The sequence below is a fragment of the Ascaphus truei genome, chromosome 14 (genome assembly GCF_040206685.1).
Source record: "Ascaphus truei isolate aAscTru1 chromosome 14, aAscTru1.hap1, whole genome shotgun sequence".
Taxonomy (NCBI): domain Eukaryota; kingdom Metazoa; phylum Chordata; class Amphibia; order Anura; family Ascaphidae; genus Ascaphus; species Ascaphus truei.
Window position 1 is genome coordinate 2,320,562 of NC_134496.1, and position 21,627 is coordinate 2,342,188.

Sequence of the window (21,627 nt, forward strand, 5' to 3'; positions counted from 1 at the left end):
TGTGAGCTGCAGCCGAAACGCCCAGCAAACCATCCAGCTAACTGATACCACACCCTTCCGGGAGCGTTCCCATCGCATAGCTCCCAGAGATGTGAGAGACGTCTTACAAGAAATGGAGACGGCGGGCATTGTAACAGAATCCCATAGCTCCTACGCATCACCGATTATGGTGGTTCAGAAGAAGAATGGGTCGGTCCGATTGTGTGTCGACTATCAGAACCTGAACAACTGTACCATGCCTGACCAGTACACCCTTTCGCAGATTGAAGAAATTCTCAACGCACTGTCGGGAAGCTAATGGTTCAGTGTACTGGACCTGAGATCTGGGTACTTACTAGGTACCAATGAGTGCAGAAGACCAAGAGAAGACGGCATTCATATGTCCCCTAGGCTTCTACCAATTCACCCGCATGCCCCAAGGCATTTGTGGTGCACCAGCAACTTTCCAGCGTTTGATGGAGAAGACCATTGGTGACATGAACCCATGGGAATGCTTAGTCTACCTGGACGATATCATCATCTTTGGCAAGACTCTGGAGGAACACAAAGAACGGCTACTGAAAGTGTTGGATCGTCTGGGCCAGGGAGGCTTGAAGCTGTCTTTGGACAAATGCTGGTTCTGCCGCACCTCAGTGACCTAGTGTCCGCGGATGGGATAGCTACCGACCTCGCCAAAGATGAATCCGTGGTGAACTTGCTGAGACCAGAAAATGTAATGGATCTGCGCTCCTTCCTAGGATTCTGTGGTTTCTATCGCCGCTTTGTGGGAGGATATTCAAGCAAAGTGAAGGTCCTCAACAACCTTCTCAAGATCTACCCCGAGGATACAGGGCAGATAGCCACCTCTGCGTGACTACCGTTCAACGACAAGTGGACGATTGCCTGTGAAGAGACATTCATCAACCTAAAGAAAAGCTTAACAGAGGCACTCTTTCTTGCTTACGGCGATCCCGAGCAGCCCTACATCCTTCATGTGCATGCAAGCTTCAACGTCCTAGGTGCGGTCTTGCACCAGAAGTTCCCGTCTGGTCTCCGACCAGTGGCATATGTCAGCTGCAGCTTGACCCCCAGCGAGCAGAATTACCCGTCCACAAGTTGGAATTCCTCGCTCTCATGTGGGCAATTGTGGACAAACTTCATTACTATCTGTATGGAGTCACCTTCAAGGTGCGTATGGACAACAATCCGTTGATGTACATATTGACGTCTGCCAAACTGGACGCCACCAGCCACAGAAGGCTGGCGGCTCTCTCAAACTACTGGTTTTCAATTAAATACAAACCGGGCCCCTGAACATCGGAGCCGATGCTCTATCCAGAAGACTGGGACTGAGTACCAGTCCGGATGATGACCTCTGGGAAGAAATCCCTAGACCAGGGATGCGGGCTATTTGCTCAACCGCGGCCATCGTGAAGATAAAGTGGCCTTCTCAGAACTGAGGGTCGCAGATTCATTGGGATGTCAATCCAAGTCTACCCCTGCCGCCTATTGCCACCCAAAGGGAATGAATATCACCCCAGACAAAATCATCCAGTGGCTGGAGCTATCCTATAGGCCATCCAGCAAAACAAGCCCTCCCTGATGAAACGTGCTCCCAGTGACACAGTCGCAATACTAATGCGGAAAATGGACAAATTAGAAATCAACAAGTGTTTACTCTATTGGGTGGTTCAATACCATAACCACCCAGATAGAAGACAACTGGTTCTACCCGGGAACCTGCAGCACAAGGTCCTTAGATCACTATACGATGAACATGGGCATCTTGGCGTAGACAAGACCTTCGGCTTAATTCGAGACTGGTTCTTCTGGCCTCGCATGAGAGTCAGTAGAACACCACTGCAGCCGCTGCTCACGGTGCATCTAACGCAAGACACCCCCTATTAGAGCCGCTCCAATGGCTCACCTGAAGAGCTCGTACAGTACGTACAGTGACTCCAAGAAAGCCTGCAACGAGCCTACCTAGCAAGTAGCGGAGAAAGCATGAGCTTATCTGAATTCCGGTAATAAAAGGCGTTACGACCATAAGGTCCACCATTGGGAAATTCGTCCTGAGACGCCGTTCTCCTCCGCAACTTTGGGATCCCGGCAAACACAAGCTGGCCGACTGTTGGCGAGATGGAGTATTTGAAGTAGAATCGCAGGTGCTGGGCCTCCCGGTCTAGCTATTAAGAGACGCTGATGGCTGGATAAAAATCTGGCACCGAAATCATCTCCTGCCCATTCGGCAAATGGGGGATGACAATCTCGAAATAGAGACTACATCATTGGACAGTGAGCAGAGTGAGCATGGGCGTCCGCAGAAATTTTTTCGGGGGGGGGGGGGGGCATAATTTTAACGGCCAGTGCCCGGCGTAAAAGTGGTGGTGAGTGCACCGTGGCGAGCGAGCCCGACCAGCATAAGGGGGGTTTCCCCCCCCCCGAGAAAATTTTGAAAAAAAGTGTGCAAATGGTGCATTTTCAAGCAAATTTGAGAAAGCAGGTTAATAAAGCAATTGTGAAAGTGTAGTTATGACATCAAAAAGAGCAACTACTCAGGGTTGCCGGATCTGGTGGGTGCCTGTAGATCTTGCCATGTCACTCTGGCGCTTAAGTGCAGAAAGTCTTCTGCGTTAAGGGGAATTCCGCTTTCTCCCGTGTGAAGCTTGAGAGTCAGATCTGGAAGAAAGCAGTATAGGTTATTTTGGTGTAGGTACAGTATAGGTGCATGTATACTGCTGCGGCCGAGTTTATTCGAGCATTTGCCCGGTCTCGGCCGCAGCAGTAACCTGGCGCGCGCCGGAGTGTGCCGGGCGCGCGCCGAAGACACGGAGGAGCGCCCTCCGATCGGGGCTTTCTCCCTCCCCTCGCCGGGTTCCCCGGAACCCCCTGCCGCCGTCCCCCACATCGCGGGACACCAGGGCTCCCTCGAGGAGCCCTGGACGCGCGGGCAGGGGGCACAGGCACCCGAAGACGCGTGACCGTGCATCGGTGACGCGCGGCACGCCGAGGGGATGGGGCTAGCAAGCCGGGAGATGCCCCGGCTTGCGGTGCTAGCCCTGTCATAATAAAACGTGGCGCCTCTGTAGGTACAGTTAAGATATATAGGGTAAATAAGATATCCAGATCCAGAGTGTGAGACAGAGAGAGCGAGGCAGGGTGACAGAGAGAGCGAGGCAGGATGACAGAGAGAGGGAGGCAGGGTGACAGAGAGAGCGAGGCAGGATGACAGAGAGAGGGAGGCAGGGTGACAGAGAGTGAGGCAGGGTGACAGAGAGAGCGAGGCAGGGTGACAGAGAGAGCGAGGCAGGGTGACAGAGAGAGCGAGGCAGGGTGATAGAGAGAGGGAGGCAGGGTGACAGAGAGAGCGAGGCAGGGTGACAGAGAGAGCGAGGCAGGGTGTCAGAGAGAGCGAGGCAGGGTGACAGAGAGCGCGAGGCAGGGTGACAGAGAGCGCGAGGCAGGGTGACAGAGAGCGCGAGGCAGGGTGACAGAGAGAGGGAGAGAGGGAGACAGGGGGGGAGACCAGGGGAGACATAGGGGGAGGTCCTGGGGAGGCTGTGGGGGGCCAGAGGAGGTCCAGGAGAGGTCGTGGGGGACCAGGGGAGGTCTTGGTGGGACCAGGGGAGGCCGTGGGGGGACCAGGGGAGGTCTTGGGGGGACCGGGGGAGGCCGTGGGGGGACCAGGGGAGGCCGTGGGGGGACCAGGGAGGTCTTGGGGGGACCAGGGGAGGCTTTGGGGGGACCAGGGGAGGCCGTGGGGGGACCAGGGGAGGCCGTGGGGGGACCAGGGGAGGCCGTGGGGGGACCAGGGGAGGTCTTGGGGGGACCAGGGGAGGTCTTGGGGGGACCAGGGGAGGCCGTGGGGGGACCAGGGGAGGCCATGGAGGGACCAGGGGAGGTCTTGGGGGGACCAGGGGAGGTCGTGGGGGGACCAGGGGAGGCCGTGGGGGGACCAGGGGAGGCCGTGGGGGGACCAGAGGAGGCCGTGGGGGGACCAGGGGAGGCCGTGGGGGGACCAGGGGAGGCCGTGGGGGGACCTCTGGAGGCCGTGGGGGGACCTCTGGAGGCCGTGGTGGGACCAGGGGAGGCTGTGGGGGGACCAGGGGAGGCTGTGGGGGGACCAGGGGAGGCCGTGGGGGGACCAGGGGAGGTCGTGGGGGGACCAGGGGAGGTCGTGGGGGGACCAGGGGAGGTCGTGAGGGGACCAGGGGAGGCCGTGGGGGGACCAGGGGAGGCCGTGGGGGGACCAGGGGAGGCCCTGGGGGGACCAGGGGAGGCCGTGGGGGGACCAGGGGAGGCCGTGGGGGGACCTCTGGAGGCCGTGGTGGGACCAGGGGAGGCCGTGGGGGGACCAGGGGAGGCCGTGGGGGGACCAGGGGAGGCCGTGGGGGGACCAGGGGAGGCCATGGGGGGACCAGGGGAGGTCTTGGGGGGACCAGGGGAGGCCGTGGGGGGACCAGGGGAGGTCTTGGGGGGACCAGGGGAGGTCTTGGGGGGACCAGGGGAGGCCATGGTGGGACCAGGGGAGGTCTTGGTGGGACATGGGGAGGTCGTGGGGGGACATGGGGAGGCCGTGGGGGGACCAGGGGAGGCCGTGGGGGGACCAGGGGAGGCCGTGGGGGGACCAGGGGAGGCCGTGGGGGGACCTCTGGAGGCCGTGGGGGGACCTCTGGAGGCCGTGGTGGGACCAGGGGAGGCCGTGGGGGGACCAGGGGAGGCCGTGGGGGGACCAGGGGAGGCCGTGGGGGGACCAGGGGAGGCCGTGAGGGGACCAGGGGAGGTCTTGGGGGGACCAGGGGAGGCCGTGGGGGGACCAGGGGAGGCCGTGGGGGGACCAGGGGAGACCAGTGAGGGGGCCAAAGGAGGCCAGGGGAGAAGCATGGGAGGACATGGGACATTGCTTACCTGCTCTAGAAGAAATGGCGGCTTCACAGCTCAGAGCCTGGCTGCGAGCCAAAAAAAAACAAATCCTGGCAAAGCGCCAGCCAATCAGGTTGGGGGGGGGGAGTCCGGCAGGGGAATTGTAGGGATCGTCAGCGGGTACAATCTGGTTGCCAGGGTTGACTGGAAGGATGTGTCAGCACTGCGCACGGGGATTTTTTTTTTTTGAGACTTCATTGGGCATGGCCAGGACTGCGAGTGATCCAGGGGGGGGGGGCAAGCGCCCCCCCTTTCCCCCCCCTGCCGACACCCATGAGAGTGAGGTACCCTTCCAACCGGGTAACCTATAATTTATTAGGGGCACCCCACTATTAGGCTCAGCAGTGGTCTCGTAGTAAAATTAAATCTGTCATTGTGATGTTTACAGAAATGTATAATCTGATGTAAAGCCATTGCAATGCGTTAAGTTGTATATACATGTCATGAATTTTTATTATGTAACTTCTGTTGTTGGTTATATCAGGGGTGAGCAAACTTTTTATGCCGAGCCCCCCTTTTCATCCATGAAATTTCTCGGGCCCCCCCTGCCTGATGTAATCAAAATCACATGACGTCAGTGCATGTGCAGTGCATGACGTCAGTGCGAACCAGCTTTGTAACGCCCCCGCCACGCGTCTACAAAAAAAGTATTTATAGCACAAATTACATAACTTAAAAATAAATATTATAATATTTGTCTAATAGCGTTCCCATTTCCGCTGTATTATTAATCTCTCTCTTCCCGCCACATTAGAACACCTCAGGACCTCTCTAACCTCTTCCAGTCTCTCCCTGTATTTCTCACTCCCCCTCCAGTCCCTCTCTATTCCTCCCCTCAGTGTCTCCCCCTCCCCCCCTACTCTCTTTCCCTCCCCCCAGTGTGTGTCTCTTTCTCCCTCCCCCCATTGTCTCTCACTCTCTCCCCTCTTCCAGTCTCACACTCCTCTTCCAGTCTCTCCAACTCCCTGTATTTCACACTCCCCCTCCAGTCCCTCTCTATCCCTCCCCTCAGTGTCTCCCCCCACTCTCTTTCCCTCCCCCTGTGTGTCTCTCTCTCTTTCTCCCTCCCCCTAGTGTCTCCCTCCCTCCATTGTCTCTCACTCTCCTTCCAGCCATTGCCTCTCCCTCCCCCCAGTGTCTCTCTTGCACTCTCCAACCAGCTATTGTTTCTCTCTCCACCCAGTGTCTCTCTCACACTCTCCCTCCAGCCATTGTGTGTCTCTCTCCCTCCTGCCAGTGTCTCCCTCCCTCCCACCAATGTCTCTCTCATCCCCATCCCCATGTAGCTCTTTCACCCCCCCTCCCCATGTCACACTCACTCTCACCCCCCTCCCCATCTCACACTCTCACCCCCCTCATGTCACTCACACCCTCCCCATGCCTCAGTCTCACACTCACTCCCCCATGTCCCAGTCTCACACTCACTCCCCCATGTCCCAGTCTCACTCTCCCACCCCCCCATGTCCCAGTCTCACTCCCCCCCCATGTCCCAATCTCACTCCCCCCATGTCCCAGTCTCACTCCCCCCCCCATGTCCCAGTCTCACTCCCCCCACATGTCCCAGTCCCCCCCACATGTCCCAGTCCCCCCCCCATGTCCCAGTCTCACTCCCGCCCCATGTCCCAGTCTCACTCCCGCCCCATGTCCTAGTCTCACTCCCCCCCATGTCCCAGTCTCACTCCCCCCCATGTCCCAGTCTCACTCACCCCCCCCCCATGTCCCAGTCTCACTCCCCCCCCCCATGTCCCAGTCTCACTCCCCCCCCCATGTCCCAGTCTCACTCCCCCCCCATGTCCCAGTCTCACTCCCCCCCCATGTCCCAGTCTCACTCCCCCCCCATGTCCCAGTCTCACTCCCCCCCCATGTCCCAGTCTCACTCCCCCCCCCATGTCCCAGTCTCACTCCCCCCCCCCATGTCCCAATCTCACTCCCCCCCCATGTCCCAGTCTCACTCCCCCCCCATGTCCCAGTCTCACTCCCCCCCATGTCCCAGTCTCACTCCCCCCCCATGTCCCAGTCTCACTCCCCCCCCATGTGCCAGTCTCACTCCCCCCCCATGTGCCAGTCTCACTCCCCCCCCATGTGCCAGTCTCACTCCCCCCCCATGTGCCAGTCTCACTCCCCCCCCATGTGCCAGTCTCACTCCCCCCCCATGTGCCAGTCTCACTGCCCCCCCCATGTGCCAGTCTCACTCCCCCCCATGTCCCAGTCTCACTCCCCCCCCATGTCCCAGTCTCACTCCCCCCCATGTCCCAGTCTCACTCCCCCCCATGTCCCAGTCTCACCCCCCCCATGTCCCAGTCTCACCCCCCCCATGTCCCAGTCTCACCCCCCCCATGTCCCAGTCTCACTCCCCCCATGTGCCAGTCTCACTCACCCCATGTCCCAGTCTCACTCCCCCCATGTGCCAGTCTCACTCACCCCATGTCCCAGTCTCACTCACCCCCTCTCCCCATGTCGCTGATGCAGGAAGCAACGAGATGCTGCTGTGTACTGTAGCGCAGCACAGCGCCACCTAATGGCCAAAAGAAAAATTGCAGCTGCAGACGGCTTTTTTCCCTCTGCTCCTGGCAAAATCGCCGCTGCTTCCTGCGCCCCCCCTAAACAATCTTGCGCCCCCCCAGGGGGGCGCGCCCCCCAGTTTGCGCACCGCTGGGTTATATCATTCCCAAGCGGGGTCGTTGGTTCTTTAACCAGGGGGAGATTATAGGCAGGTCCCCCATAGGTCTTCCTCTGTGCTTCCCCTTTTGCCCCCTTAACTCTGATAGAGCTGCGGAGGGGTGCCGGAGCATCCGGTGAGCTCCGGTAGCTGCAGGGGTAGTTGCGGGCTGTTGGGGAGGAGAGCGCATCGCTGGAGCTCCTCGGCGCAGGTGGCGGCCATTTTGCAACTCCTTGCACATGCGCACAGGACTTCAGAGTTGCGGCGGCCATTTGGCACACCCCGCCCATGCGCACAGACAGTTGGAGGTGCAGCAGCCATTTCAGAGGGTGTGTTTTCTAACAACCAGCTTTCATTCAACTTATCACCAGAGCTTCGTCACAGGAACCCCATGTATATGCTAATTGGACAATATCTATACCCCATACCATACTAATTTGGGGATTATATTTCCTACGGATCTGGGATACCTGTGGTGGGCCTTAGAGGAGCCCTATCTACCCTCTTTAACACTGTGTCACCCTCACCTTATTTTTAATACACTTGTATATACCCTACACTTAAGGCTAAACTATCTATTGTTCCCCAATAAATCTTTTTTGTTTTGCGTCGTTGGGCACTTAGGCTACCATTTTGGGATTATACATTGTCCCATCTTTTGTTGCCCCCATAGAGTGTAATAGTGGGTTTCTTCTCTAGCTTGGATTATTATCCAGACTAGATTTTTGTGCTGATTGAAGTAGCCAATGATCTACATGAAGCCAAATCCTACGGTCATTTTCCCTACTAATCCTGCTCAATCTCTCTGCTGCCTTCGATACTGTTGATAACCCTCTTCTCTTACATATTCTATGTCCTGCTTGTCTTCTGCGTTCTACCCACAACTGTCTCCTTTCCTTTCTCCTCTACTGCTTTCTCTCTCGCCTTAAACCTTTCTCCCTCACTGCCCCTTACCTGTGGAACTCCATCACACTCAATATACATATTTTCTCCCCACCTGTAAGACGAACCTTAAAACTCACCTCTTACATGAAGCACTCCAATAACCTGGACTTATGGCTACTGCCACACACCTACAGTCATTCCTACCAACGACTGCCATCTACAGCACTTATTCCCTCACCTGCCCTCTGTAAGTTTCCCATCATACCACTTAGATTGTAAGATCTTTCATGGCAAGGATTTCTTTCCCTATTGTCTGATCTTATTTGTTGCACTTTTGTAATATAATTACCTGTACTGTATTGTCTCTCTTGTAAAGCACCAAGCACAGCTATGGGCGCTATATAAATAAAGATATACATACATACCCAACACCCTCACTCTTCAACTGCTGGGGATTATACCTCCCACAATGTGTATACTGGCCGTATAGTGCCTAACCTCCATTCATCCCCCTCTAGGCACCTGCGCTGCTTCAGGTTTGTATATGTCTGCGTTAAGTAAATATTTTAAAGGCACTAAATTGTTAGACAGGTTTATCTTTCCTGGTGTGTGTGTCACTTTTTCAGTGACACTTTCATCTGTCTGTCCTTCCCTATATCTGTTACTCTCTGTGGGAGGCATGGAGAGCCTTTATTTCCAATGACCTTTGCCCAAAGTGCTCTGCATGTGTCTCATTTCATTAATGAGTCGGATGTGACACGGATCTTGCTGTGTAGTTACATGATCTCTCTGTCTGCCAGTGCAGGGGGCTGTTTGGAAGTGATAGGAGGGGTTCAGAGGCAGTTGAGCGAATCAGTTTCACAATAAGCACAGGTAAAATATCCCACATGACAGCAGAGCCCCCCTCCTTCTAGACACCCTACACCTATATCCCTGCCTCCCCCCTGCACTGTACCAGAATTATTACTGCCACACCATTCCCCTCCCCTCCAAGGGAGGCATAGCAGCCGAGGTGAGAGTGAGTGAGAGAGAGAGAGAGAGAGGTCTGTGAAGGAAAGAGAGGAAAACAGGTGTGTGAGGGAGGGAGAGGAAGACAGATGTGTGAAGGAGAGAAAGACAGGTGTGTGAAGGAGAGAAAGACAGGTGTTTGAAGGAGAGGAAGACAGGTGTGTGAGGGAGAGGAAGACAGGTGTGTGAGGGAGAGAAAGATAGGTGTTTGTGAGGGAGAGAGGAATACAGCTGTGTGAGGGAGAGAGAGGAATACAGCTGTGTGAGGGAGAGAGAGGAAGACAAGTGTGTGAGGTAGGGAGAGGAAAACAGATGAGTGAGGGAGAGAAATACGGGTGTGTGAGGGAGAGAAAGAGGAAGACAGGTGTGTGAGGGAGGGAGAGGAAGACGTGCATGAGACAGAGGAAGGAAAACAGGTGTGTGAAGGAGAGAGAGAGGAAGACAGGTGTGTGAAGGAGAGAAAGACAGGTGTTTGAAGGAGAGGTAGACAGGTGTGTGAGGGAGAGGAAGACAGGTGTGTGAGGGAGAGAAAGATAGGTGTTTGTGAGGGAGAGAGAGGAATACAGCTGTGTGAGGGAGAGAGAGGAAGACAAGTGTGTGAGGTAGGGAGAGGAAAACAGATGAGTGAGGGAGAGAAATACGGGTGTGTGAGGGAGAGAAAGAGGAAGACAGGTGTGTGAGGGAGGGAGAGGAAGACAGGTGTGTGAGGGAGGGAGAGGAAGACAGGTGTGTGAGGGAGAGTAAGACGTGCATGAGACAGGAAGGAAAACAGGTGTGTGAAGGAGAGAGAGAGGAAGACAGGTGTGTGAGGGAGAGGGAGACAGGTCTGCATGAGGGAGAGGAAGACAGGTCTGCATGAGGGAGAGCAAGACAGCTGTGTGAAGCAGAGGAAGACAGGTATTTGAAGGAGAGGAAGACAGGTGTGTGAGGGAGAAAGGAAGATGGGTGTCTGAGGGAAAGAAAGACAGGTGTGCGAGGGAGAGGAAGATAGGTGTTTGTGAGGGAGAGAGAGGAATACAGCTGTGTGAGGGAGAGAGAGAAAGACAAGTGTGTGAGGTAGTGAGAGGAAAACAGATGAGTGAGGGAGAGAAATACGGGTGTGTGAGGGAGAGAAAGAGGAAGACAGGTGTGTGAGGGAGGGAGAGGAAGACAGGTGTGTGAGGGAGGGAGAGGAAGACAGGTGTGTGAGGGAGAGTAAGACGTGCATGAGACAGAGGAAGGAAAACAGGTGTGTGAAGGAGAGAGAGAGGAAGACAGGTGTGTGAGGGAGAGGGAGACAGGTCTGCATGAGGGAGAGGAAGACAGGTCTGCATGAGGGAGAGCAAGACAGCTGTGTGAAGCAGAGGAAGACAGGTGTTTGAAGGAGAGGAAGACAGGTGTGTGAGGGAGAAAGGAAGATGGGTGTCTGAGGGAAAGAAAGACAGGTGTGCGAGGGAGAGGAAGATAGGTGTGTGGGAGAGAAGAACTGGTGTGTGAGGGAGAGAAGACAGGTGTGTGAGGGAGAGAAGACGTGTGTGTGAGGGAGAGAAAGGCAAGTGGGTGAGAGAGAGAGACAGGTGTGTGAGGGAGAGGAAGACGTGTGTGAAGGAGAGAAAGACGTGTGTCAGAGCGAAAGAAAGGAATGTGAGGGAGATAGGAAGATGGGTGTGTGAGGGAGAGAAGGGCAAGTGGGTGTGAGAGAGAGAGAGAGAGAGAGAGAGAGAGAGAGAGAGAGAGAGAGAGACACAGGTGTGTGAGGGAGAGAAAGATACGTGTGTCAGAGAGAAAGAAAGGTGTGTGATGGAGAGATGAACACAGCTGTGTGAGGGAGAGGAAGACAAGTGTGTGAGGGAGGGAGAGGAAAACATGTGTGTGAGGGAGAGGAAGATGTGTATGAGGTAGAGGAAGGAAAACAGGTGTGTGAGGGAGAGAGAGAGGAAGACAGGTGTGTGAAGGCGGAAGAGGAAGACAGGTCTGCATGAGGGAGAGCAAGACAGCTGTGTGAAGCAGAGAAAGACAGGTGTTTGAAGGAGAGGAAGACAGGTGTGTGAGGGAGAGGAAGACAGGTGTGTGAGTGAGAGAAAGATAGGTGTGTGAGGGAGAGAAAGATAGGTGTTTGTGAGGGAGAGAAGAGAGGTGTGTGTGAGGGAGAAGAAGACAGGTGTGTGAGGGAGAGAGGACAGGTGTGTGTGAGGGAGAGGAAGACAGGTGTGTGATGGAGAGAGAGGAATATAGGTGTGATGGAGAGAGAGGAATACAGGTGTGTGTGTGTGAGGGAGAGGAAGACATGTGTGTGAGGGAGATAAAGACAGGTGTTTGTGAGGGAGAGAAAGGCAGGTGTTTGTGAGGGAGAGAAGACGTGTGTGTGTGTGTGTGTGTGTGTGTGTGAGGAAGAGGAAGGCAAGTGTGTGTGTGTGAGAGAGAGAGAAAGAGACAGAGAGAGAGAGAGAGAGAGAGAGAGAGAGAAGACAGGTGTGTGAGGGAGAGGAAGATGTGTGTGAAGGAGAGAAAGTCAAGTGTGTTAGAGAGAAAGAAAGGTGTGTGAGGGAGATAGGAAGATGGGTGTGTGAGGGAGAGAAAGGCAGGTGTTTCTGAGGGAGAGAAAGACAGGTGTTTCTGAGGGAGAGAAGACGTGTGTGTAGGGAGAGGAGGCAAGTGAGTGAGAGAGAGAGAGAGGAAGACAGGTGTGTGAGGGAGAGGAAGACAGGTGTGTGAAGGAGCGAAAGACAGGTGTTTAAAGGAGAGGAAGACAGGTGTGTCAGGGAGAAAAAAGGGGTGTTAGGGAGAGAGGAAGATGGGTGTGTGAGGGAGAGGAAGTCAGGTGTGTGAAGGAGAGAAAGACAGTTGTTTGAAGGAGAGGAAGACAGGTGTGTGAAGGAGAGAAGAGAGGTGTGTGTGAGGGAGAGGAATACAGGTGTGTGATGGAGAGGAAGACAGGTGTTTGTGAGGGAGAGAAGACAGGTGTGTGTGACAGAGCGAAGACTGGTGTGTGTGTGAGGGATAGGAAGACAGGTGTGTGAGGGAGAGAAAGATAGGTGTGTGAGGGAGAGAGACAGGTGTTTGTGAGGGAGAGAAGAGAGGTGTGTGTGATGGAGAGAAGACAGGTGTGTGTGATGGAGAGAAGACAGGTGTGTGTGAGGGAGAGGAAGACAAGTATTTGTGAGAGAGAGGAATACAGGTGTGTGAGGGAGAGGAAGACAAGTGTGTGAGGGAGGGAGTAAAATACAGGTGGGTGAGGGAGAGAAAGGAAGACAGGTGTGTGAGGGAGGGAGAAGAAGAGGTGTGTGAGGGATTGAGAAGAAGACAGACGTGTGAGGGAGAGAGAAGAAGACAGGTGTGTGAGGGAGGGATAAGTAACAGAGATAGAGTGTCAGGTCTGTGATGGGGAGATACTGTAGGTATTTGATATGGATGTAATTAACAAAGCTGTTACAAGTACTTCAGATTAATGATGTGTAAAAACGAGAGGGGCGCAGTAAATAGAATTTGCATGACAGGTAGGAGTGTGGAGGGAAGAGACCTGAAGTTACATAGGGAAGACCAGTGATGGTGGAGAGGAGACACATCTTTGCACAGAACAATGAATGATATACTTGTCTTAGGGAGAGACACAACAAAGGTTTTTTGAGGTGAAGGTTTTCGGTGCACAAGTTTATGTTTTTGACGTGGTTATGGAGCCTTTGGAGCAAGCAGTGATTTCGGAGCCGAAGGTTGGAAGATGTCTTCAGAAAGCCAAGATCGAGTATGCAGAGACTCCAATTTGTATCCTTCAATCTGAACTGTAAAATGTATACCTTCTGACCTGTACCGCTAAATCTCTACATACACAACCTATATTCCCCCGTCCATACCGAAATACCTTTCTATCTGAACCTTTCAATCTTTTCCTATGTACCTGTTAAATCTGTACCCTAAAAATATACCCGGGTATCTGTGCCATAACGTACCTCTTATATGTACTTTCCATTGTGTTAGATCTCTCACCTCCCCTTTAAATCTGTTATCTGTGCTTCATTCTTCTTAACTTGTACCTTTGAAGGGCATCTACTCTCCTGAACACCTCTCTCAAAACATTACTGTATGTGTAAATGTGCTCCCTGAAATGTATCCTCTAATCTGCAACCTCTATTTAGTTATTTCCCTAAATCCTTACACTTTAAACAGCATCATCTTAATAGTAGTTACATACTTACATAGTTACATAGTAGATGACGTTGAAAAAAAGACATACGTCCATGCTAAATTTAGATGACAGATACTTTATCCTATATTTGTATTTGCAGTATTTTGATCCAGAGGAATGCAAACAAAAAAAATCATTGAAAAGTCACCCAATGATGTCTCATAAGGGGAAAAATAAATTCCTTCCTGACTCCAAATATTGGCAACCAGATTTCTGCCTGGATCAACATCCTTCCCATGTTTACTTATTTTTATATGAATGTATAACGTTCCTTTCTAAAAAAAAAAAAAAAGATGTCCAACCTTTTTTTGAACATTACTATTATATCTGCCATCACAGGCTCCATGGGTAATGAATTCCACATTTTTACTGCCCTTACTGTAAAGAACCCTGCGCTTTTTTTGCTAGTGAAATCTTCTATCCTCCAATTTTAAGGTGAAAGCTCCTTTTCTTGTCCCTGAATATATTTGTATATAGTTATCATATTCCCTCTTAGACGCCTCTTTTCTAATGTAAACAAATCTAATTTAGCTAGCCTCTCCTCATAAGTCAAACTATTCATCCCCTTTATAAATTTTGTGACTCTTTCCTGCACTTTTTCTAGTTCTATTATGTAGTTTTTATGGAGTGGTGCCCAAAACTGTACTCCACGTTCAAGTTGTTGTTGTACCTTAATAGAAGGGCATAATTATGTTTACTTCCCTTCCATCCATTAAACAGTTTATTCCAAGATAAGATCTTGTTTGCCTTTGTAGCTACTGCATGACATTGGGCTCTATTGCTAAGCCTGCTGTTTACAACCCCTCCTAAATCCTTCTCCATCAAGGATTCTCCTAATTTATCCCCATTTCATTTGTGTCATCTGTTTATTCGTGTTTCCCAAACGCATAACATTACATTTATTTGTATTAAACCTAATCTGCCATTTACCTGCCCACGTTTCTAGTCTCTCCAAGTCCTTCTGGAGAGAAATTACATCCTGCTCTGATTCTAATACCTTACACAATTTAGTGTCATCAGCAAATTTGGAGACTTGCATATTAATTGTAAGGGTTTGACTATTACTGATGTAACTCCTTGAGAACTCTTGGATGTATGCCATCGGGGCCAGGTGTCTTATTTACTTTAATTTTTTCAAGTCGGTTATGAACTTCTTCCTCAGTTAACCAATTGGTCATTAATATGGAGGTTGTGGCTTCCTCCTGTGGCACTACTATTGAACTTGATTCTTCCCTGGTAAACACAGGGGCAAAGAATTTGTTTAATACCTCGGCTTTTTCCTTATCTCCAATAATCTGCCTACCCATCTCACACTGAAAGGGTCCTATATTTTCTTTTCTCATTTTTTTGTTATTAAGATACTTAAAGAACTTTTTAGAGTTGACCTTACTTTCTATTGCAATCCTTTTTCTTCAATTTTTGCTAATTTGATTGCCCTTTTGCAACTTTTGTTACATTCCTTATAATTCTGATACGATGTCTCCGTCCATTCTGACTTAAAGAATCTAAACACCTTCCTCTTCTTTTCCATTCCCTCTCTTACCTTTTTATTTGCGACGTTGGTTTAGAAATATTCCTTTTATACTGTATTTATTACCCACACTGATAAGTGTGCTTTTCTAACAATGTTTTAATGACTGCCCATTAATCTTCCGCATTTTGTTCCTGCAAAAACGTCATCCCAGTGTATTCATTGTAGATTATTTCTCAATTTATTAAAATCTAAAATGTAAAGTCTTTTTAGAAAGTAATATGGTTTTTGATAATTTATTTCAAATGAGACCATGTTATGATCACTCTTTCCCAAATGTCCCAGGACTTGAATATTTGTTATTATTTCTATATTGTTTGATATGACCAAATCCAGTACTGCCCCTCTCCTGGTTGGTTCCTCAATAACTTTTGGGCCATGTAATTGTCTTTAAGCACCCCTAGAAACCTGTTTCCTTTAGTTGTAATCAGCGGCGGATGAAGATGTGAGGGTCGCCTGCTTGCTGTAACCCTCCTCTTTCCAAATTGCAGCGTCAACATCGGATATTTTTGACGTTCCCAAATTTTACCACTGTAGGCCCTATCCTATCGGGCGTAATGGCAAATCATCCTCTGGTTGTAATGCCAATCTCATTGCCCCAGTCTATGTCTGGATAATTAATATCACCCATTATGCAAACATGACCTAGTTTTGATGCTTCTCCATTTGCAAAACTATTTTAGCTTCCTCAATCTCACAGATATTTGGTGGTTTATAGCATATTCACACAAACATTTTCTTTATACTTTTACCTCCACTGCTAATTTCTATCCACAAAGTCTCTACATTTTCATCATTCCCTTCATAGACATCATCCCTTATAATAGGTTTTAGATCCGGGTTAACATATAAACTTACTCCACCTCCCCTTCTATTTGCTCGATCCTTCCGAAAAAGGGAATAGCCCTCTAAATTAACTGCCCAGTCATGAGTTTCATCCCACCATGTTTCAGTAATGCCTATGACAGCGGTGCGCAAACTGGGGGGTGCGACCCCCAGAGGGGGCGCGAGACTGCCGGCGGGGCGTGGGGTTTACAGAGGCCCTGCGCGCTTCCCGAAGGCACTTCAATTATGTGCCGGGGGAGCTGCAGGGCCTCTGTAAACATTGCTTACCTTGGCTCTGGCGGCTTCCTTCCTGCGTCGCCATGGCAACGCGGCGTCAAAATGACGCCGCAAGGTCATGTGACGTCACGTTGCTATGGCAACGTGACATCATGACGCCGGAGCGCGGGTAAGTGGGGGCTGGGGCGCGGGAGTGAGGGGACCGCCGTCAGGGGGCGCAGGGACAAAAGTTTGCGCCTCCGTGGCCTATGATATCATACTGCTCCCTTGCAGCTATTAATTGAAGCGCCCCCATTTTATCTGTCAGGCTTCTTGCATTAGCAAGCATGCATTTCAGTTTTTTCCATTCTGTGGTACGGTTATCTTATCATGATAACCAACATATCAGCAATCACTTTCCACTCATATACAGCTCAATATTGCAATCTCTAACATGCACCTTTTTGCATCTGCAATCTACAATTTGTACATTTAAAATATAATATTGACCGAGGGTCGGTGTGATGGAGATGCCGTCTGTGCCACTGCCCCAGACCCCATTGTTACAGAGGCACCGTGCTGATTCCGACAACAATAAAACTGATTGCTGGGGGTGAGTGCGGGGCTTCTGTAACCCTCTTACCCTCTCGTGCAAGGTCCCATCATCATCGTGGCGTGACATAAAATGGTGTCACATTGCCATGACAATGGGACATCACGTCTCCCAGGGGACAAACTAGGGCAACACAGCACACACACACATACTGTGTCCCACACATACACTGTCCCCCCCTCCCCCACACACACACAAAGCCCCCCCTCCCCCCCACACACACACAAAGCCCCCTCCCATGTTACAGGACTCACAGCACCGCTCCTCTCTCCCGCGCTCCTCCGATTGTCGCGCACCTAGCCCTTCTCTGCTCTCCCTCCTCCCGTCCGGGGAGCGCTGCACACGCGCCCCCTCTCTGCACCTGTGAGCGCGAGCCACCGGGAAACGTGCAGCAGGGAAGGTGCGGGGCCTGTCCGGCTGAGGGGGGAGAGTGACGGCCACTAGGACTGGGGAAGGTGCGGGGCCTGTCCGGCCGAGGGGGGAGAGTGACGGCCACCGGGAGGGGGAAGTTGCGGGGCCTGTCCGGCCAAGGGGGGAGAGTGACGGCCACTGGGAGGGGGGAAGGTGCGGGGCCTGTCCGGCCGAGGGGGGAGAGTGACAGCCATCGGGAGGGGGTAAGGTGCGGGGCCTGTCCGGCTGACGGGGGAGAGGGACGGCCACAGGGAGGGGGGACGGAGGGCTGCGGTCCGGCTGACGGGGGAGAGTGACGGCCACCGGGAGGGGGGGGAGGGTGTGTGTGTGTGGTGTTGGTCAGAGGCGCACGTGGTCACGGTGTGAGGAGTGTGTGCGTGTGTGTCTCTTCTCCTTGCCTGGCTCCTCCCTGTCTGGCCCGCAGGCCAATGAGCTTCCCAGCAGACATACACACACAAACATTATTTGATACTTATATATATATAGATGGGAATTTCTTCTTTTTTTTTTGCACAATAGTCAAATGGCAGAAACTATTTCATTCAGCGCAGCTTGTAAGAAGCCAGAAAGTTATTATGCCCCCTTAAAGCAACATTCCACCCCTTTTTACCTATTGATTTATTTTACAGAATGTGAACCGCGTGGTCCTCCAGAGCAGAACCGGCTATTTTTAGCTCAGTGTCGCCCGCCCGGGTTCCCCAGATATTTTTACCTTTATTGTTTCCAGTAAGGGGGCCAGCAGCATTGTCCAATAACATTACAGCCTCCTTTTGACCAGGAGGCTGCTTTGGCATCCATTTTTATTTCCCAGGGGACCCCCAGAGCTAAAAACAGCACAGTTCAGCACTGGAGGACCTTCTGCTTCAGAGCTTGAAAAAAAACAAAAATTTAAAAAAAAAAAGGAATGGGAATTGCTGCTTTAACTATAAAGATTTTTTTGAGACAGATTGAAGAGAAGTGATGCAGAATTTGATACCAAATTATATATATATAGCATGTTTTAGCACATTACAACCTTTACATCACGTAACTCCTCCCTAGCTCCTTCTACTGACACTGCGCGGATCGCAAGATGATGCTCTTGGGGCAGTTCCCAGTTCTTGTAGTCCTAATGTTTTTGTGTACAGAACGCATAGGTTTGTTCTTCACATGTGCTGCGTGGCTTTAAGACAAAAATATCAGACAATGAAAATTATGCTCTATATGTCAATTTCACTACAAATTTGGCTTAGTACATAGACCCCTATATGTTGATTCATAGACCCCCTATATCTTTAAATGATCTCCATGTTGCTGTCTCTTGTCTATATTTGCCCATATCTGTGTCTCTTTATTCAGGTAGCTTTTTACCCTTTGTCTGTAACAGGTCATATATCTGCAATGACTTTGTTTGTGTCTTTGTTTAGATTTGTTCCACATGTCCGGTATCTATGTCTTTGTCCCTTTCTCTCTTCTTCTGTCATTGCATCCTCATGTCTCTTTGTCACTCACTGGGCTTTTCTCCTAGAGAGGTGCCCTGGGAGAGCAGTCTGGGAAGGCAGATGATGTTCTACAGATCCCTGACAAATCCAGAATCAGTCAGTGCCTTCAGAAAGCCAGAATTACGGGGATCTTCCTTCGTGCTGTGAGTGTTCAACAGATGGAATGGGAATAACTTTATATCATACTCGTTATTATCCATTTCCCATGGGGATGTCATCATCTCTTATACTCGATTAACAGATGACTATTTCTTGTGGCATACTCATTCCTCACATTTCCCAACATCTGTATGTCCCAGTATGGGACACCGAAGGTGTCGGGACCAGGGAAGTTAATTGCACCGACCTCTTCTCTACTATTCCAAATCCTTCAGTATATGATATAGTGGAGTCAAATAACCCATATTATTTCCCCCAGTCATTCACAATATGATATTATCTGATTAACTTACTGCCTGGGGCAGGAGGGGTCAGTCCATACATTGGCCCACTCTAACCCCAATTCTCCGAATGAAGGAATGACATTCCATTTGGTCCACTTAACATTTTAAAAATCAATGACCTGAAGCATTCAGACAACTACATACTGTGTTGCCATTTATACCTTCCTGTATCTTAATCATTTAACACTGTTATGCTCCCTTTACCCTCCTTGTTTCTAAGCAGACACAGAAGAGAAAAATGCCCCCAGAACTTGCACTTAATATCCACCAATACAATGTAAGGTTTAATCCTCAGTTAAAAACTATATGCAATATTAGAAAATGTATCAATTAAAAACGTTGTTGCGTTAAAATACAGAGCTAGGGCAGTTGTTCCAATCAGGGCCGCAGACAGATTTCCCGGGGCCCAGGACTAGAGTTACGTCCGGGCCCCCCCCCCCCCCAGCGGTATTGTGAGCCCCCCCATCTCCATTTCACACCACGAGCGCCCTCCCTATCCCACCCTCTTCCCATGTATTTCTCTCCCCTCTGTCTCACTCCCTCTTCTTCACTCACTATTAAAAAGACCCCCACTCCCCCAATACATATTTAAAAGACCCCCAGCACCCCAATATATACTAAAAAGACCCCTGTTCCCCCAATACATTTAAAAAAGACCTCCGCAGCACCAATACATTTTAAAGACCCCCACTCCCCCAATACATTTTAAAAAGACCCCCTCTCCCCCAATGCATTTTAAAAAGACCCCCCACTCCCCCAATACATTTTAAAAAGACCCCCACCCCCCCACAATACATTTTAAAAATATCCCCACTCCCCCAATACATATACAAAAAGACCCCCACCCCCCCACAATACATATAAAAAGACCCCCACCTTCCCAATACATACATAAAAAGACCCCCCCACAATACATATAAAAAAGACCCCCACCTTCCCAATACATATACAAAAAGACCCCCACCCCACCACAATACATATAACAAAAACAGTGTCATGGAACAAGAATCACATTCCTGCCCGACCCCCCTTCTGCTTGTCAGCTCCTTAAGTTCAGCTGCAGGCATTGGCTCCACATACACACACTGTGCCTGTGTAACATGCAACAATGTTGCATTTTTTGCCTCTGAGCACATAATCAGTGAACTGCTACTGCAGCTTCTCCAGTCCTCCCAGTTAATGGACTTTCCCATGTTCTCCCCTGTCTTTTGCTGACAGTTAGTGCAGTCCCACTCAACCTTTAGTGTGACCCCTGCCCCTCACTTTCTTTTCCACCCTAGATTACAGTGAGTACAGACCTGTCTGCATCCACCCCTGGTAAGGCCTTTCTCTCTTACCATAGTCCAACCTCATAGAAGCATCCCACATAGAGAAGCACTCTCTGCCTACACTACACCCACAAGTTCCTGTGTTTTCTAATCCAGCAATAAAATTAAGAAAGACATTAAGGACTTGTCGTGCTTTGGAAGAGGGAGGACATGAGTTGAGCTTACTGGAACTAATCATACATCATTCGTGACCCTGGTTCCAGGAAAGTAAGAGAGAGACCGTGTATTAGAGGTCTACGCAGAAGCTATCACTCACAGCCTTCATGCTACAAAAGTGCAGCTCTACACAGCTATACAGCAAACTGCTACAGCTTTCTGCAAAAACAAGCAGCAGTTTAAACAGAACAGTAAAACAAAGACCTGTGTTAGGGAATCACACAGGAGCTACTACTCAAAGACTTTATGCTAAACAGAATAGTCTCTGCACCCCAGGACAAGCAGCAGCTTCACTCTGCCAGACAGGGCAGCAAGCTTTATACAGCAAACTGCACACAGCCTTGCAACTAACAGTGCTTCTCTCACAATACCTAATTGCCTTTTTCTCTGTCTGAGTCCACCCGCTGCTCAGCCCCACAGTGAGGAGCCTACGGACACCTGTAAGTACAGCTACCCCAACGCGGCACGCTGCAGGACACCGCTCGGCACTATCTGAGACAGACGCCCTACGCTGACAAGGTAAAAGACCGCACGCCACACGCACTGGCAAAAGGCCTACACACACCTACAGCATGGCAGAACTCAGAGCCTCACCAGACATCACGCAGGAAAGCGATCTCTCAGACACAGAGACCGCTGCGCATCTGCAACAGGCGCAGGCAGGCGCAAGGCCCAAACGGACAGTCACACTGACACAAAAGGGCCGCGAAAAATATGAGAGCGACATTGAAGCGCACCGCGCTAAATTAGAGTTGGCCTGGGAAACAACCGCATTGGAGTTACGCAATGTCGTTAGTATTGGCGATAATGCACAACAGCTCGCGCAGGCAATTATTCAAATAAAGTCTGATCACTCGTGCTACCAAGGGCTGTCAGAAACATACATCACCTACTTGACCAGAATCAACACCGGCGAAAGCCTGCAAGAAAGAGACTTACAAAATAACATTGATCTTGCACGTGACAGCCGCGTGCGGGCCGCCATCACAGACGCTCAAAGCGTGAGA

At 50.9% G+C, this 21,627-nt stretch overlaps 1 protein-coding gene across 1 annotated transcript in view; it reads left to right on the forward strand.

Annotated features, from left to right (window-relative positions):
- The first annotated feature begins 1,626 nt into the window (after nucleotides 1-1,626).
- The window catches only part of ESPNL (espin like), a 44,390-nt gene continuing 24,389 nt past the window's right edge, over nucleotides 1,627-21,627 (forward strand). Inside the window, exons 1-2 of the mRNA XM_075571175.1 lie at nucleotides 1,627-1,824; nucleotides 18,720-18,836. Of these exons, the coding sequence (XP_075427290.1) occupies nucleotides 1,627-1,824; nucleotides 18,720-18,836 (315 nt within the window). The remainder of the gene's footprint in view (nucleotides 1,825-18,719; nucleotides 18,837-21,627) is intronic.